Source organism: Homarus americanus, unplaced genomic scaffold (genome assembly GCF_018991925.1).
Source record: "Homarus americanus isolate GMGI-L3 unplaced genomic scaffold, GMGI_Hamer_2.0 scaffold11022, whole genome shotgun sequence".
NCBI lineage: Eukaryota > Metazoa > Arthropoda > Malacostraca > Decapoda > Nephropidae > Homarus > Homarus americanus.
The window spans coordinates 6,243,152-6,262,500 of record NW_024737068.1 but is presented as its reverse complement, the minus strand read 5'-3'; the positions used below and the strand labels follow the sequence as shown (position 1 = coordinate 6,262,500).

Here is a 19,349-nt window from a genome sequence, read left to right as displayed (position 1 = left end):
ATTAGTAAGGTTTAGTTCAACAGGTGTACAAACGGATTAACAATTACATAACTCATTCTTAAATATTCCATCTAGAACAAAATCCGCTGCAACACAAACGCATAATGATTTATATAAACACCGATCTCTCTCTCTCTCTCTCTCTCTCTCTCTCTCTCTCTCTCTCTCTCTGGCGTTTCCTAGTCACTGTACAATGTTTAAGCCCTCAGTTGACGGGTCTTTGATCCTTTAGTGTATCAGTGAGCGTAGTGTATGGCTGCACCTGTGTTGGAGCACATATATATATATATATATATATATATATATATATATATATATATATATATATATATATATACTGGTAGATAGATAAATAGATATAGTTATTCATTTATTCATAGGCTATTGCAGTTTATGGTAGGCAAGGGACAGGCCACCTGCTCTGGGTTTGAAAACACACAACTTCCTGGTCCGGGAGGATGAGGGCTGGTAACCTGATAGTGAAGACTGAAGAGTAACAAGAAGATCAACAAGAAGTCTTGGGTGTATGATGTACGTTAGTGTAGTATGAGTTAAAAGTAAAGAGTGAGCGTAGTTATGATGAACCAAACAAGGTGGAAATAACAAATAAAATGTGAATTCATAACAAGGAGCGTTAGAAAGAGTAAGAAGGAAACACGTTACGGCGATGATGTTGAATGATAAAATGTGTAATTATGTACTGTAATAAAATGAAATCAACCTGGTTTATTTGGTTACATATCCACCCGAGACAGACAGACAGACAGGCACAGATTGTTAGAGAGAGAGAGAGAGAGAGACAGACAGAGAGGGTTGATGCAGCAGTTACCTATCTGGAACATGAAGAAATGAAAAATGTCACGTTGGAAGTGGACAAAATAATAACTGAGGAAGAGGAGATGCAAATATGAAACAAGCTTAGGAAAGGTGTGTCTTAGCACTGACATGAACTACGAAATATAAATTACAATTCCCACCATCACTACATAAAGTAATTTACGTATCAGTGGAATGAAAAAAAAAAACTAAAGTTATTACATTAAAAATAACACCTTCAGTATAATACGTTTTAGATGACGGACAGACATTAATGAGTTATACTAAACTATTGTATGTGTATAGAATTAGCTAGATGTTTACTTTAAGAACTGGCTTCATTTAACAAGATACTCTCTCTCTCTCTCTCTCTCTCTCTCTCTCTCTCTCTCTCTCTCTCTCTCTCTCTCTCTCTCTCTCTCTCTCTCTCTATCCATTTATCTCTGTCTGTTTATCTCTCATCATCATCATCATCATCATAATCCTATTTCCGTTTCTGTCTGTCTGTCTGTACACTACTATGTATGTATGTATGTATGTATGTGTGTATGTATGTATGTATGTACGTATGTGATCATGACCCTAATTTTAATAACCCCCCCAAAAAAGTTTCACCTCAACCAAACTTTTAAATATTTTCCATATTATGTTTTTCATACAACTAAAAAAAAACATAACAAAAACACTCGCAGCTCGACCAAACAACAACAGAAACCATGACACAAACAAAACAATTAATTCTACCTCTCTGGGTGCAAAAGTTAGCCACAGTGTTCGTCTGACCTCACTGACTTGCTAATAGTACCTTTTTCCACGTGAGGGAGACTTTAATTTTCGCATTTGGTTCATTATTTACACTGCGGGGACTTATGACCATTTGGGTACTAACGCAGCTTGAGTAGTTTTATTATTTTAAGCTTTGTTGTTGTTGTTGGTGATGGTTGTTGTTGTTGGTGGTGTTGCTTGTTGTTGTTGGTGGTGGTGGTGGTGGTGCTTGTTGTTGGTGGTGGTGGTACTTGTTGTTGTTGTTTTTCGTTGTTATTGTTCGTAGTCGTAGGTGAATGTTGCTGTCTTTTTTTTCTTTTTTTCTGTTTTCTGTTGTTGCCTTTGTCGTTGTTTTGCTGTTGCATTCTCCTCCTGTTGTTGATGTTGTTGTTGCTATTTATTGTTGTTCCTCTTGGTGATTTTATCAATTTTTTGTTTGCTCTTGTTTTGGTATTTGTTGATTTTGTTTTTGTTTGCTATTATTGTTTTTGTTACACTTTCTACTATTTTATATTTTAGTAACTGTTTTCCTCAGCTTATTTTCCCTCTCATGTAACAAATTCCTATATAACTATGTCAAGTTTTATTTTTTCTCCTCTAATGCTTTTGGTAAATTGGTTTCTATGAGACGTATGTGCGTTGAGCCGTCATTGTGAAATTATCCTACTATTGTTTAATTAAAAATTCCGCAGCATTTTAATTAAAGTGTATGTCAAGTGTGTTCGTATTTCATTTTATTTGTCTCGTTGGATGCATAATGTTATCCTTCCGTTCGTGAGTCAGCTAGATAGTGTATTCGTGAGTTCGTGTGGCTGTGAATTCGTGTATCTTTGAATTCGTATGACTGTTTGTCCGCTTTTTCGTGAGTCCTTTGGTCAGTGTTTCATTTCATCCGTTCATATGTGTATCTGTTCGTCCGTGTGCCAATTCGTTCGCCTTGGTGGCCGTTCGTCAGCACAAGCGTCTGTATCTACCGAAACTGATGGATGGATCACCTTCAAACTGGAGCCTTGTCTCACCCCTTGGCCCTGGGGTTTAGACACTGCATCATGTACTGTATGTCTGTATGTCTGACTTTCCTCGTAACTGAAGATATAAGAAGGTATCTCATTGGCTTGACTTACATTATAACAGAAAATTTAGTCCAAATTAACATGACATTAACACTGAGATTCTACCTTAACTAGATACCTTCACTTACCATCAGTTAAGAGGGACAAATTACACTGAGATTCTACCTTAACTACGTGTATATGCGTTCACTTAACACACTTAGAATAAACCACACAGAATGCTCGTAAAATTCTATCTCTATTTACATTTACTCGGATGAATTGTGAAGATTTTTATATGTTTGTTCTTGGCTTCTGAACCACTAATTAATTGTTCCTCTTATTGATTACTGTTGACACATTTAATTTCCTTAAACAACTCTTCTAGTTTTTTTGTTTGCTAGTTAATTTCAGTCACCGTAGATAATAGGGATCTAGTTTGTATTATTTTGTACTGTAGGTGGATAGACTAGTGTGTGGATGGAGATGGAAGAGTGTGTGGGTGAAGGAGATGGAAGAGTGTGTGGGTGAAGGAGATGAAAGAGTGTGTGGGTGAAGGAGATGGAAGAGTGTGTGGGTGAAGGAGATGGAAGAGTGTGTGGGTGAAGGAGATGAAAGAGTGTGTGGGTGAAGGAGATGAAAGAGTGTGTGGGTGAAGGAGATGAAAGAGTGTGTGGGTGAAGGAGATGAAGAGTGTGTGGGTGAAGGAGATGAAAGAGTGTGTGGGTGAAGGAGGAACGAGTGTGGGTGAAGAGTGTGTGGGTGAAGGAGAGAGTGTGTGGGTGAAAAAAGAGTGTATGGGTGAAGGAGATGAAAGAGTGTGGGTGAAGGAGATGAAGAGTGTGTGGATGGAGATGGAAGAGTGTGGGTGAAGGAGATGAAAGAGTGTGTGGGTGAAGGAGATGAACGAGTGTGTGGGTGAAGGAGATGAAAAGAGTGTGTGGGTGGAAGGAGATGAAAGAGTGTGTGGGTGAAGGAGATGAAAGAGTGTGTGGGTGAAGGAGATGAAAGAGTGTGTGGGTGAAGGAGATGAAAGAGTGTGTGGGTGAAGGAGATGGAAGAGTGTGTGGGTGAAGGAGATGAAAGAGTGTGTGGGTGAAGGAGATGAAAGAGTGTATGGGTGAAGGAGATGAAAGAGTGTGTGGGTGAAGGAGATGAAAGAGTGTGTGGGTGAAGGAGATGAAAGAGTGTGTGGGTGAAGGAGATGGAAGAGTGTGTGGGTGAAGGAGATGAAAGAGTGTGTGGGTGAAGGAGATGAACGAGTGTATGGGTGAAGGAGATGAACGAGTGTGTGGTGGAGGCATTCATTATGTTAATTCAGGCTTTTCTGTCACTTTGTATACATAGTAACCTGATGATATGAATAAACATGTATGGAGTATTATACATGCTATTTTCACCCCTTTGTTGCTACTGTCTACACTTACTGTCAGAAAATTACTTGGTATACATTATTTACAAGTTGAGAATAGGGAAAAAAATATATGATTTATTTCAACTATGTGCACCTTTTTTTCCCTGTCACTTTCAACGCTTATCTTCCAATACTTTTTTCCCTGTCATTTCGTATATTTTTCCCCCAGGTATCTCTCTTCCCCTTGATCCACCCCAGAGAAAAAAATGGAAGCAGAGAGGGAGATAATAGACATTAGTTCATAGTGGGTTGGGGGGAGGGCCTCAGGGAAACACGGGGGGACGGCTGCCAATTTGGGGAAGAAATGTTAATTTTTGAGTCCGTAGGGGGGAAAAAATTGTAGGCTGGGAGGAAAAGGAGGGGAAGTGAGGAGGAAGATTAAAGAGGGAAGGTAAATTATATATATATATATATATATATATATATATATATATATATATATATATATATATATATATATATATATATATATATATATATATATATATATATATATATATATATATATATATATATCTCTCTCTCTCTCTCTCTCTCTCTCTGTCTGTCTGTCTGTCTATACCAAGTTAAAGCTATCTCTCTCCTCTATATATACAAACTGAAAACTGTCTCTCTCTCTATAATGTGTACCAACTGAAGCTATCTCTCTCTATTAATAGTAACTTAAAACTCTCTCTCTCTCTCTCTCTCTCTCTCTCTCTCTCTCTCTCTCTCTCTCTCTCTCTCTCTCTCTCTTCACCAATATTAACTTTCTCTTCCTTTCTCTACACCAACATAAAGCTCTCTCTCTTTCTCTCTCTCTCTCGTTCCAACCAATTTTCCAGGTGGGTCTCCACACGTCATATTGCGGTTGCTCCACTTACCACCTCGACAACTGTTTTTCACAAGTTTTCGTCTCGCTCCAATTTGTTACGTCTCATGGTATCAGAAAGACTAGAACAAAAGAAAAAAATATAACAACATTCATTTCAGCGCAAGAGTGAAAATTTAATATTTTTTTTTAGCAAGATGAATTGACGAAGGGAAAGGAATGAGAATTTAACAGTATTTTATGAAGATAAGTATGTGGATATCTTGGAATTTTCTAGGGGTTAAGGTGATGAACTAAAACAAGTGAGAATTAGGAGGCATTTTCTTAAGGCAAAAGTGTACCTTTATTAGAATTTTCCCGAGGTCAAGTGGTAGTGTAGAAGAGAGAGGAAAAATATTTTGTATTTAATGTCTAAGTTAAATGTGACTAAATTATAATAAAAAAGAAGAATCGGGACAAAAATGAACTATTCTCAAAAAAGTTGTAGTGGAGTGAATATGTGAAAAAATACTAATGTTGAGAGTAAAATTTGTTGTAGGAATAAATATTTATAGTTTGTCATTGCGTTTAGCTTCATCTATAAGGAGTAAAAATTTAGTTGTTTGGAATAGTAAGAAAAATACTTCAATCATTATACGTCTTTAGTAAACTCTCTTTAAATTCGAAGAAAAAGAGGAAAACCAGATTTTATTTACAGTTTGCAAGGAAGAAACTGAACTAGGACAATAGTCAAGAATTTATACCTTTGTGTTTACGTAGATTAAACCTTCAAGGACAAGTCGAGATCCTTAAAGAAAATACATTAAAATATTAAGCTATTTGTCAGATAAGTCATTAAGAAGTAAAGAGTCTGGTAACCCATTAAAAGTGAGGAATATTTCTGACGAGGCAAGAGTCTGGTAACACATTAAAAGTGAGGAATATTTCTGACGAGGCGGGAGTTAAAAGTAAGGAGGACTACTGATGAGAAATAGTTGAAAGTCGGTGAGGAAGATTAGAGACGAGAATGAGTGAGGGAGATTAGAGACGAGATTGAGTGAGGAGGATTAGATACGAGGCGAGAATGAGTGAGGGAGTTTAGAGACGATGAATGTGATTTTTATGTCGATGTCTTGCTCATATCAGTGGAATTCCCAGGGGATGCTACAAGGATGTCTCGCCAATTGCGACAGCTGCTATCAAAGGTAGGGTTTCGGCTAACAAAATGGACAAGTAACCACAAGGGCGTCCTCAGTTCTATTCCTCTGGTTGACAGACAAGTGGGGATAAAATAACTGAACCTAATTCAAGAAACTACCACTAGAACGCTTCTTAGGGATGATATGGGACCTAGAGAATGACCAACTTGTTGCCAAGGTTGAAGTACCGCACAGACCCGCTACAAAAGGGGGACTTTTGAGCATTGCTAGCTCAGTGTACGACCCCCTCGGGCTCATTGCACCGTTCCTCATCAAGGCAATAATGTTGTATCAAAATGAGTGCAGGCGAAAGGGAGGATGGGACGAGCCGTTACTGGAGCACATTAACACAGCATAGAAGGAATGGTTAAGAGACCTACCGAACCTGGTGAGCCTCCGCGTTCCCCGATGTCACAAGACTAAAGAGGTTGGACGAGCCGTTTCAGTCCAGTTGCATACATTTTGTGACAGACGACCTAGAAAGGATCCACTGTTCTTTTCTGTATGGCAAAACAAAGTTGGCTCCCCTCAAACAGCATGCGATACCCCGATTTGATCTTTGCGTAGCTGTTTTGGCCGTCATTGCTAACCGAATAAAGAGAGAACTGACCATGGAGATCGAAGAATCGTTCTTTCGACTGATAGCATGTTAGTTCTCCAGTATCTTCCAAACGCCAGTCGACGATTCCATACCTTCGTTGCAAATCGGGTGGCTATGATACAGAAACTGTCAGAAATGAAACTGGAGGCATGTGGGTACGTCAATGAATCCATCGGACGTTGCAACCCGAAGACTTTCTGTTGGGACGTGATTGGTGATTGCCGAGGAATACTTGCCTTTGCTGAGAAACCGCCAAACCCATCTCAAACCACGGCGCAACTGTCAACCAAATGACATGGTCATCGTAGCCGGGGAGGCCAACTCTAGGAACCAATGGCTAACTCTAGGAACAAGTGGCAGAGTAATCGAAGCAAAACCTGATAATGACGGACTTGAGACTCGTCAAGATATAGACTGCACATAACGTGTTGATACGCCCTGTGGTAAAACTGTCTCCTACAAGGCGTTTCAGCAGTGAAAAACATACTTCCTCTGGGTACGTACACATGAAGTGTTTGACTTCGCAGCCTCGGCAAGGGGCACCCTTGTGCATTTTAGGCTGCTTCAGCTGTCCTATTCTTTATAACCGGTTCGTGTGACTTAAGCATGCGTGCTCAACAGGGGTAGTGTTACTGCCCGCACTGTGCGAGCGGTAATTGTGGAATTTATGATAACATATGTGGGTGTTATGATAACAGTAATACGGAAAAATAGTTGATATGAACATACTATAGAGTTAACTAGTTAAGATGAAGGAGTGAAGGGAGGCAAGCTGTGTTGATGGTAGCAGTTCTGCTGAAAAGTACACGATGACACTTTTCAGTTATACCCCATAATTATGTCCTGAGTGGGGCAGTTCAAGACACACTCTCGAGCTGTGAGCAGTATCACTTACAGACTAGTTATAGTACCCATTACACCTAAGTTTATGCTCTACGAGGCTTTATTGCTCTAAAATGTTATGTATTGGGAGATACTACGTATACACCTTTGTAATATTCAGATAAGTGAGAAGTAATTGCTGTTATCATTGTATACAACATGAACCTGTATTTGTTACCTTACTTGTAATCCACGCATAATGAGTAATGTGTTAACATTAACAGAATTTGACCATTAAACACCATTGAGTCCACGTGCACTGGTCTTCTTATCCAGACGTTGCACACTTACCGCTTCACTTACGGTAACACTGAGATTTTGAACAAAATTGAATATATCGCGATGTTTTCTGACTGAAAATACCTCCAAGTGTGTGTGGGGGGACCCTTACTCGTATTTTCACCCAACTATTGGCTACCGAAGTGATTGGTTGGTGTGTTTATGTTCTTCTGGATGTACTTAATTATTGTAGTTAATCCCACCAAATTTCAAGTCTGAGAGAAAATCATATTTGGGTGAAATTACGAGTAAGGGAGGAATATTAAAGGCGAGACAAGAGTAAGTGAGGAAGATTAGAGACGAGAATGAGAGAGTGATTGAGTGAGATAGATAAGAGACGAAGGGAGAGAGTGAGGAAGATCAGACACGGGGTGAAAGTGATTGTGGAAGGTTACAGACGAAGCGAGAATGAAAAAAAGATTAGAGACGAAAGTGAGTGACAAAGATTAAAGAAGAAGCGAGAGTGTGTGAGGAAGATTAGAGAAGAAGCGAGAGTGTGTTAGGAAGATTAGGGATGGAATAAGAATGAGTGAGCAGGTGGAAAGACAGTGTGGTGAGGGAAGAGAGAGAGAGAGAGTGGAGGAGATATGACTTGAGAAGGAAATGAGAGACTGGCGAATAATGAGAGAGAGAGAGAGATAGAGCCGATAACTGTGGAGAAATAGAGTAAGAGAGATCGACACCGCAACAAACGTGGATTAGTAAGAAGAAAAAAATAATATGAAGAAAGAGAAGAAGAGTAGAAGAAGGAAATGATGAAGAAATTATTTGAAGAAAGAGAAGAAGAAATAGCAAAGAAGAAAATGATGAATAAAATAATTTGCAGAAGAAAACAAAGAGTAGAAGAAGAAAAAGAAAGAAAAGGAGAAAAAGAAAGAAAAGAAGAAGAGAAAGAAGTTAAATATTTTTCAGTCTCATGGTACAGGAACGAATGTTTATTGAAGAAGAAGCAGAAGTTAATCGTATTTCATTTTTATAGAACAAGAGCGAAAACTTACGGTAATTATCATAGAAAAATATTACACAACAACACAAGGGTGAAAACTAAGACACGTTCTAAATACTTTTCTCTAAAACTTTATAATATTTTTTTATAGCTTTTCCATAAGAGATGTGGATATTAATTAGTATTTTGTGTGCAGTTAGTTATAGGCAAAAGTTTTAGTTTGTATAAGAAAATAACGTAGATATATTTTATTGAATATTGTTAAGATTTTATGAAACTAATACAAAGTTTGACTAATTTTTTTGTATGTTTATGATGGAAATTTATTGTTATATTTATTGCAGAACTGTGAGTTAAAATTACCATTATTTAGAGAGTTAAGCAATTATCGTTTTCAGAATAAATGGTGAAAATTTATGTTGGTTATGGATGAAAATAAATTAACGAAATGGACATGTGTTTAACGAGAAATATTGACCCTCCCTCCCTCTTCTCCTCCCCCCCCCCATCCCAATAAAAAAAAATCCTCCTCGTGCGGAAAAGACATTATCGGTTTGTCGGTGAGGAAAGGAGAGAGGTGAAGTGACTAACGCAGCCAAGAAGAAAGTTTATTATTTTCCTGAGTAACACTTAAGTAGCACCTGAGTAACACTTGAGTATTACCTGAGTAACACTTGAGTCACACTTGAGTAGCACCTGAGTAACACATGAGTAATACTTGAGTAATACTTGCTTAGCACCTGAGTAACACTTGATTAACACCCCGAGTAACACCTGAGTAACACCTGAGTAACACGTCGATAGTTTAATTAATAGCACTGAAACAAAATACAGTCGGGGATATTCTCTCTCTCTCTCTCTCTCTCTCTCTCTCTCTCTCTCTCTCTCTCTTCATCTTGCATCCTGTTCTCTCCCCCATTCATCATTCATTTTTTTCGTTCCATTTATTGCTTGTGCTTCCCCCTTTCACTCTCCCTACCTCCAACCTTCTCTCAGTTTCTGCTGTCTCTACCCCACCCCCCCATAATTCTTTCTCCTTCCTTTACCCCCCCATTCTCCTTCTACCTCTCCATCCTTCTGCTCCCTCTACTCTCTCTCCTTTCATCTCTCCACCTCTCCAACACCTTCACTCCTCTCTCATATTCTGCTCCCTCAATCCCCCTCTCTCCATTACCCCCAACACCCCTCCCTCACCTCCGCCTCTCTTCCCCACACCCCCCACCCCTCCCTCACCTCAGCTCTCTCCCTACACCCTCCACCCCTCCCTCACCCCCGGCTCTCTCCCTCCACCCTCCACCCCTCCCTCACCTCCGGCTCTCCCCTACACCCTCCACCCTCCCTCACCTCCGCTCTCCCTACCCCCTCCACCTCCTCCCCACACCCTCCACCCCTCCCTCACCCTCAGCTCTCTCCCTACACCCTCCACCCCCCCCTCACCCCAGCTCTCTCCTCCACCCTCCACCCTCCCTCACCTCCAGCTCTCCCCCCTACACCCTCCCACCCCTCCCCTCACCCTCACACCCTCCACCCCTCCCCTCTCCCCTCTCTCCCTACACCCTCCACCCCTCCCTCACCTCGGCTCTCTCCCTACACCCTCCACCCCTCCCTCACCTCGCTCTCTCCCCTCACCTCCGGCTCTCCCCCTACACCCTCCACCCCTCCCTCACCTCCGGCTCTCTCCCTACACCCTCCACCCCTCCCTCACCCTCGCTCTCTCCTACACCTCCACCCCTCCCTCACCTCCGGCTCTCTCCCTACACCCTCCACCTCACCTTCGCCTCTCTCCCTACACTCCACCCCCTCCCTCACCTCCGGCTCTCTCCCTACACCCTCCACCCCCTCCCACCCTCGGCTCTCTCCCTACACCCTTCACCTCCCTTCCTCACCTCCGGCTCTCTCCCTACACCCTCCACCCCTCCCCTCACCTCCGCTCTCTCCCTACACCTCCACCCCTCCCTCACCCCCTCTCTCCCCTACACCCTCCACCCCTCCCTCACCCCTCTCTCTCCCTACACCCTCCACCCCTCCCTCACCCTCGGCTCTCTCCCTACCTCCACCCCTCCACCCCTCCCTCACCCTCAGCCTCTCTCCACACCCTCCACCCCTCCCACCCCCCGGCTCTCTCCCTCCCCTCCACCCCTCCCTCACCCTCCGGCTCTCTCCCCACCCTCCACCCCTCACCTCCAGCTCTCCCCTCCCCTCCACCCCTCCCTCACCTCCGGCTCTCTCCCCCACACCCTCCACCCCCTCCCTCACCCTCCGGCTCTCTCCCCTACACCCCTCCACCCCTCCCTCACCAGCTCTCTCCCTACACCCTCCACCCCCTCCCTCACCTTCGCCTCTCTCCCTACACCCTCCACCCCTCCACCTCCCTCTCTCCACCCCCACCCCCCCTCCCACACCCCTCGGCTCTCTCCCTACACCCTTCACCCCCTTCCCTCACCCCGGCTCTCTCCCCACACCCTCCCACCCCTCCCTCACCTCCGCCTCTCTCCCCTACACCCCTCCCACCCCTCCCTCACCCCAGCTCTCTCCCCACCCTCCACCCCTTCCTCCCCTCCCGGCTCTCTCCCTACACCCTCCACCCCGCACCTCACCTCCGCCTCTCTCCCTACACCTCCACCCCTCCCTCACCTCCGCCTCTCTCCCTACACCCTCCACCTCCCTCACCTCCGCCTCTCTCCCTACACCCCCGGCTCTCACACCCTCCCTCCCTCACCTCCGCCTCTCTCCTACCCCTTCACCCCTCCCTCCTCCGCCTCTCCCCTACACCCTCACTCTGCGGCCGTCAACAGAATCACAGGCAACATCAATCATCAGTGAGGCCAAAATCGTCTCTCTCTCTCTCTCTCTCTCTCTCTCTCTCTCTCTCTCTCTCTCTCTCTCTCTCTCTCTCTCTCTCTCTCTCCTCTCTCTCTCTCTCTCTCTCTCTCTGTCATTAGGCAGCTTCTGTTGTACCACAGTTCTCTACAGCGCAATTTGACAGGGGAATATGGTGTGTGTGTGTGTGTGTGTGTGTGTGTGTGTGTTTTCTGTCAGTTGTGGCTGCAGTGGTCTCTCTCTCTCTCTCTCTCTCTCTCTCTCTCTCTCTCTCTCTCTCTCTTCTCTCTCTGTGTGTATCCCTGTAATGTTTATATACCAAACATAACGTGTTATATCTCTTTTAACATCACCCTGAAAAAAAAAATCAAATTACATAAAACTAAACATTATATTATTTACTAACACATTCTTATCACATCTTAACAATTTATAATCAGTGAATTAATGAATGAAGAAACTCTAAAATGAATAATGATTTTAGTGTTGTAGAAATCCTGTTAATTCTGTTCACTTTTGAGGTAAATTAAATGATGAATTGAGTGGTGTATTATAGTGTGGGGTGAATAAACTTTTTTTTTTCAATAGCAATTTCCTGTAGATAGTTTGTTAGCAGTGAGGCAGATTAAGCGATGGGAGGGAATGGCAACTACTAGTAATGAAATGACACTAATGGGTTTGAATGTATTATTTTCTTTCTCTTTATCTCTCTTTTTATCTCTCTTCTTTTTCTTTCATTCTATATCTTCCCTTTCCTTCTGTCTCTTTATTTCTATTTTTATCTTTTGTTGGTTCTTTCTCTCTTCTCGTTCTTTCACTTTCTTTTCATCTTTTTTGCTTTCTTTATATACGTCTCTCTCTCTCTCTCTCTCTCTCTCTCTCTCTCTCTCTCTCTCTCTCTCTCTCTCTCTCTCTCTCTCTCTCTCACTTTAAATGCAATTAATTCCATATCTGTAAGAAAACTAACATATTAACTAATAATTTTTTTGCATAATGTGTAAAACTTGGCGAAATCGCGAAATTATGTATTATAACACCTCGCTAAAAAAGAGAACTCGCGAAAACGAAGTTAACAAGTGATGAAAATGTAGTTTTGTGCTTTTATTACTAACACACATAAAAAATAAAGATTTAATTGTAATACTAAGCCTTTATAAATACCGAAAGTGAAAAGAATTAAAATGCCTTAATTCCATTTATGGTATTTAGAAATCCATTTTTGAGAGAATTAAATTATTATTTTTCTGTTAAGGTTAAGTTAAATGGCTAAATAATTCCCCATATGTTATATTTAGTTTGATTCCATCCCCAGAGTTAAGTATATATAGTTTTAATCCAGTTTTTTATGGTAAGTATAAAGTATAGTCTAGGCCTAAGTAATGTGTAAGTGACTTTATTTTCACGGTAAATAAAAACTTTTAAAAGATTAATTGCAAGATAGATATTTGTTATTGCTGTATTATTAAACCTGTAACATAAACCTGGAAACAGACACGGTCAAACTAACGTCTTTCCTCCAAGTATTCATCATGACTGGAAAATTGACGAAAGTTTTACTCTATTTCCTGCAAGTTTTTATGAGACTATTATTCACGCTGTGTTGAGTATCATAACTGTGTTTAGTATACATAGATGCTGTCTCACGTACACTTGATGTATGTATATTATTGATACATGTATAGTCTAAGGAACACTTGTATATTGAGACACATACTCCTGGGTGTATTTGTGTATGATACAGATAAATTTTGTCTTGGGTGTACACATGTAAATATAATATTGTCTTAGGTTTTTATTATTCACATTATTCAGATTACCTTAGAAAATACAAAGTGTCTACAATTGCAAAGAAGTATTTAGTCTGATAAATGAAAAACATTCTAAAGTAAATTGAAAGAAAAAAAATGGTCGCCGTTTGTGTCATGAATTGTTCACATTTTGACTGAGATTTTTCATCAGTAATTCAATAGAAATAATGGCGTCCCTAGGAATTTGTTTTTTTCTAGGCTGAATTTAAGCGCCAGAATACATTAATATATATTTCCTTTTGAAGTTGGAATAATGTTTTGTGTTACATGATTTTATGTTGACCGGGAAATAACGAAATACATATATAGGTAATGAAGAGTGAAAATATATTAATTATAAGCATCAATACACCAAATTATTCCTGTCATAAACATAGAAACACTTTATTCTGTATTACTAACAAAATTATACACCACAATACAGCTATTCACTGACCCATGATATTAAAGAATCCAGACCTGTAAATTCTCTTGAAATTCTGGTATAATAACAAAGATGGCAAGATAGAGACAAGCGTAGGAAGGAGGAAAACAACACACTGTTGTCTATTACATGTATCCTTTATGTATATTGTTCACAGTTCCAACTAAAACACGGTGTATATTTTCATGGCTCGTGAAGTATACGTGATAATGGTCACATGAACTGAAACAGACCAAGTTCATCACGGTTTACGAGAAGCTAGATGGCAGAGGTGACTTAATTTCACTCAGCAGGATTATTATTTAGGGTATTATGAAGACAATCTATGTAGGTGTAATTATTATATAACCAGGGCGGTAGGGTTAGGCTGGGTGTCGCAGTAATAGTCCTCTTATACTTGAAATATTTGTTTATTTTTTCACGTCTTGAACATATTGGGTTTCTAGTTACTTAGTCTGAAGTAAATTAATGTAGCTTAACACATAATACAGTTGTAACACAACACAAGATATTTAGTCTTACTTAAAATACGAATAACCAATAGTTTCATCCTACAAACATGTTTACTGCTCATATCCTCGATTAGAGTAACCTTTTGATATATATCTTCTTTTCCTCAAAAACTTTCATACATAAATGCTATGAACATAGGAGCAACTAAATACAAAAAAGTTTATTGGACTTTAACATAACAGTAATATATATATATATATATATATATATATATATATATATATATATATATATATATATATATATATATATATATATATATATATATATATATATATATAATCAACATGTGCTATCAACTTCATCACAGAAAATGTCACGATGACCTTTTTGCTCTGAGAACACCGAAGCATTTTAATACAGTGTCAAAGTTGCAGGGACAATTACCGTACAAGTTTGCACGTTAAATATATGTTCCTGATGGTGACATTGTGTTGGCAGCCTACCAAAGGTGGAAGGGGAATCTTGCGCCGAACAACAGTATGTTTTATTTAATATAAAGCTGGTTAAAAAATTAAGGCTATGACTCTCAATACTTCGGTACCGGTAGGTTGACCAGCGTTGACAATGTCCTGGGGATGACACCAGCTTTGATGAATATCTCTCTGTTGGCAAATTTACCTGACGATGGCCGAGATAAACAACTAAATCTGACACTATTAACCTTTTGTTGGCAGGTTGGACGAGCGGTGGCTGGGCCGTGGGAAGGAGAGGCACTGGTCAGACGAGCAGCAGCTGGGCAGGAGGGCGGTGCTGCAGCTGACCTCGTCCCCAGCGGTGCTTCAGGTGTCCTCTCTCACCAGGGCTGACCAGGGCCTCTACACCTGCCGAGTTGACTTTAGGCATCACCCTACCAAGACAACCAGAGTCAACCTTACTGTTGTTGGTAAGTTGACTCTCTCTCTCTCTCTCTCTCTCTCTCTCTCTCTCTCTCTCTCTCTCTCTCTCTCTCTCTCTCTCTCTCTCTCTCTCTCTCTCTCTCTCTCTCTCTTAATAATTAACTTATATTTCATGAAGTTAAACTGTAAAAGAAAGCCGTGATCTTCTCCTACAAACTGGACGGTTCAACGATCTGTATCAAACTTTTGTAGGAAAACTTTCTCTGCTTGTCGGTATTGGAGAAAGCCCCAGTTGGTGCTTTCACTCCCAGAGTCTGAAAAGTTGAAAGCAAGTGCCTTGAAGCAGTAGATTGTGGTTTTAAGGGTGATCTCTCTCTCTCTCTCATTTTATCTATCTATCTATCTATCTATCTATCTATCTATCACATCTGGTTATATATACATTGTGTCTTAAAATTATTCCAGGAATACACCCTGCAATTTAATGTACATCTTTGTGATTCACCCTTTATATATATATATATATATATATATATATATATATATATATATATATATATATATATATATATATATATATATATATATTGTGTGTGTGTGTGTGTGTGTGTGTGTGTGTGTGTGTGTGTGTGTGTGTGTGTGTGTGTGCGTGTGCGCGCGCGCGCTTGTGTTGTGTTCAGTTATTGTGATATATCAAAAATATTCAGTTTGCCCCACAACCGAGCGAGCGAATACGTTAGTACTGTATTATGAATTTATGGTGTGAAGGCAGTATACACTGTACTGGAATTTTTTTAATGAATCATTTGTTTGAATTTCAGTGATAAACATGGATTACTATTTTTTTATTCTTATTCTCACTATCATTATAATCGCTTATTATTTTGTTCTGTATCTTACTTCCAAACTTCTTTTAATATTATTATCATTTCTATTTTTACAAATACTACTACTAGTAGTAGTGATATCAGTGGTAGTAGTAGTATTATTGTGAACCGCTTAATTAGTAAGCTCCTACACCCTTCTCACTTCATTATACATTACACAAATACTCAACATTATACAACGCGTCCTCCACAAAAATCATTATACATACATACTCATAAATTAATTAACCTGGATATTTTTTAACCTCTTACCAAAAATTGTAGCTCATTTAGGACCCAATTATGTAAATAGTAATTAGATAGGACCTACTGCGAACCTTTGCTTCTACAGAACAATTTGGAAGTAAATGCTCTAGAAATTATTTATATGGAGTAAAAGAGATACGAATTTTGGAATCATTGACAATTTAATTAATTCAGAAAAATATTGGATTAATTTGCATAGAAGGTATTGATAAAAATAATAAATTATTTAATAACAGCTAATATTGATAATACTTTTAGAGTATTAATTATATTTACACCTGGAATTTAATATAGGTTGAGAATTTAATATAATACAATTAGCCTCAGATAGAACTTAATAATATTGACATGAGATAGATTTTTTATCATTGAAAATATAGACAAAATACAAGAGAAAAATTTACGAGAAAGCATAAAAATCAAAATAACACCAACAGATGAATATTGAAGGAAAATAGAATAGTAGTAGACATAAAAAAATAATATATAGAAAGAGAGAGAGAGAGAGAGAGAGAGAGAGAGAGAGAGAGAGACCCCTATAATAATATACAATAATTTAGCACAAAATATCCCTTCTTACCAATACGAAACTAGAGAACGGAAAAGATATGAAACCCATCGAGAAAAAAAAAATTACAGAAGAAAACATAATTCTATTGTTATTATCGTGCGTTACAGGGATTACAGAGGCGTTACAGCAGTGGTTGGCGGTAGTACCATTGTTTTGTTTGTTTACTGTTATAGCTATTAGGACCGCGGTGTGTGTATACATGATAAGCCCCGTTTGGAGTTTATGCTTTAGTGTCTCGGTTTGTCTGTGTAAATGTGTTCGTTCGCGTGTGTGTGTGTGTGTGTGGTGACAGTAATGGTCTTACATATCACTGCCTCTCTCCAGCCTTATATAGCTCAGTTGTGGAACAGACACTATATAGCTCCACATATAATATAGCCCAGTAGTTCAACAGGCACTATATAGCTCCACATATAATATAGCCCAGTACTTCAACAGACACTATATAGCTCCACATATAATATAACCCAGTAGTTCAACAGACACTATATAGCTCCACATATAATATAGCCCAGTACTTCAACAGACACTATAAGAGCTCCACATATAATATAGCCCAGTACTTCAACAGACACTATATAGCTCCACATATAATATAGCCAAGTAGTTCAACAGACACTATATAGCTCCACATATAATATAGCCCAGTAGTTCAACAGACACTATATAGCTCCACATATAATTTAGCCCAGTAGTTCAACAGACACTATATAGCTCCACATATAATATAACCCAGCACTTCAACAGACACTATATAGCTCCACATATAATATAGCCCAGTAGTTCAACAGACACTATATAGCTCCACATATAATATAGCCCAGTAGTTCAACAGACACTATATAGCTTCATTCACCTGTTGCTTATAAGTATCCCAACACCAAACTGTTAATTAAATTTATTCTTTTCATCTTGTGGTTCCATATTCAATATATTCATTCTCTCTCTCTCTCTCTCTCTCTCTCTCTCTCTCTCTCTCTCTCTCTCTCTCTCTCTCTCTCTCTCTCTCTCTCTCTCTCTCTCTCTCTCTCTCTCTCTTACTTAATCTCGCCTCACCCAATCGAACTAATCCAGCCTAACTTAACGTAACCTAACCTGGCCCAACATAACGTAGCGTAACGTAACATAACCTAGCTTAATCTAACCAGAATTGATGGTGTTAAAGTAATTTTCACATGTTGCACAGAGCCTAGAAAAGTGGCGGCAATATACAGGAGGAGCTCAAAATATTTTCTAATTTACAGGCAGACCAATACCGCATAATTCATATTTTTGGTTATGTTAATTTGAACTCTTAGCTATTTATGTATTTTAAAATTCCGATCACGAGAAGCCTCCACAGGAAAGGTAATGAATCGACATATGGTGGGAGTGTATGACTCAGATGACCCTCACATGACACCGCTCAGGATTGAAAACAGATGATGGTGTCTAGGCGCGAGTTCCTTTAACAGTGCCAAGCCGATCCAGCCAACCTTCTCTTCCGTCTAGTGATGTGAGAGGTGACCTGGATTCATCAGTGAAACACTGAGTCAAAGGTGGAATCTATGCAATGGAAGCTATCGCCTCCTCTGACCCCCAAGACATCAAGCCTCTGCCGGCAAAATCATGCAAGGCTTAGATTTCATGGGATACCTAATAGATTCTCCTGATTGCCTCCTTTCTGCATAAAGCAATGATCGCTGGTGACTATTACGCTTACGTGCTGTTAAGATGTCTTGTTAGGACTGTGGTTTCGAACAATAAACCCAGATACAGCCCAGATATGTGGCCCGAACACCTATCATTAATTTCAAAACCTGAAGTCCCATCTCCGAGGGCGCCACTTTCAGGATGAGGAGGAGCTGAAGAAGGCTACTGAGGCTTGGTTTGAGTAGCAATAAGAAGACTCATATAAGACTGACATAATGAATTTGAAGAACAAGTGAAGTGTATTTAAGTTAGAGGAGACTGTATTGAAAATATGAGTTTTGGTTCTGCTCATGTCACTCTGGGAGTTACCAGGTGTAGTTGTTCCAGATAGCCTACAGAGGATATCTCACTGTATGGAATCGTGTTCAGTTATCCGAAAAATGTCGTTTAAATATGTGGCCCCACTGTACAATAGTTTTCAGTTACACTACCGACTGCCGAATATTCGTGGTTCCAGGTCACCTTTATAGCGGTGTAGTTACCACATCGAGTTATACCACAGACAATTTAAGTATCACTCCAGTGTGCCAGTGCATTCAAGCATTTCACAGTCACTCTTTAAAAGATAGTTCCTTTCACCAACTGCGTATTGTACCACATTCAGTTCGCATTCAGTTTAAAGAAGACAGTTCCATTGTACCAATATAGCGGTGCAGTAGTACTTAAAGGACCCGTAACACGAGAGTTTTTCTGTTATTGTACACCCAGCTTTAAGTTAGTTCCACTGTACCCATATGAGGGAGCCCTTCAGTGATCATACATTCTGTACAATGTACATACGAGTTAAAGATTGTTCCATTATAAC

General features: G+C 39.8%; 1 protein-coding gene across 1 annotated transcript in view; it reads left to right on the top strand.

Annotated features, from left to right (window-relative positions):
• Positions 1-19,349, top strand: part of LOC121873063 (hemicentin-2-like) — a 76,866-nt gene that overhangs the window by 22,261 nt on the left and 35,256 nt on the right. The window contains exon 3 of the mRNA XM_042376379.1: positions 14,987-15,195. Within this exon, the coding sequence (XP_042232313.1) occupies positions 14,987-15,195 (209 nt within the window). The remainder of the gene's footprint in view (positions 1-14,986; positions 15,196-19,349) is intronic.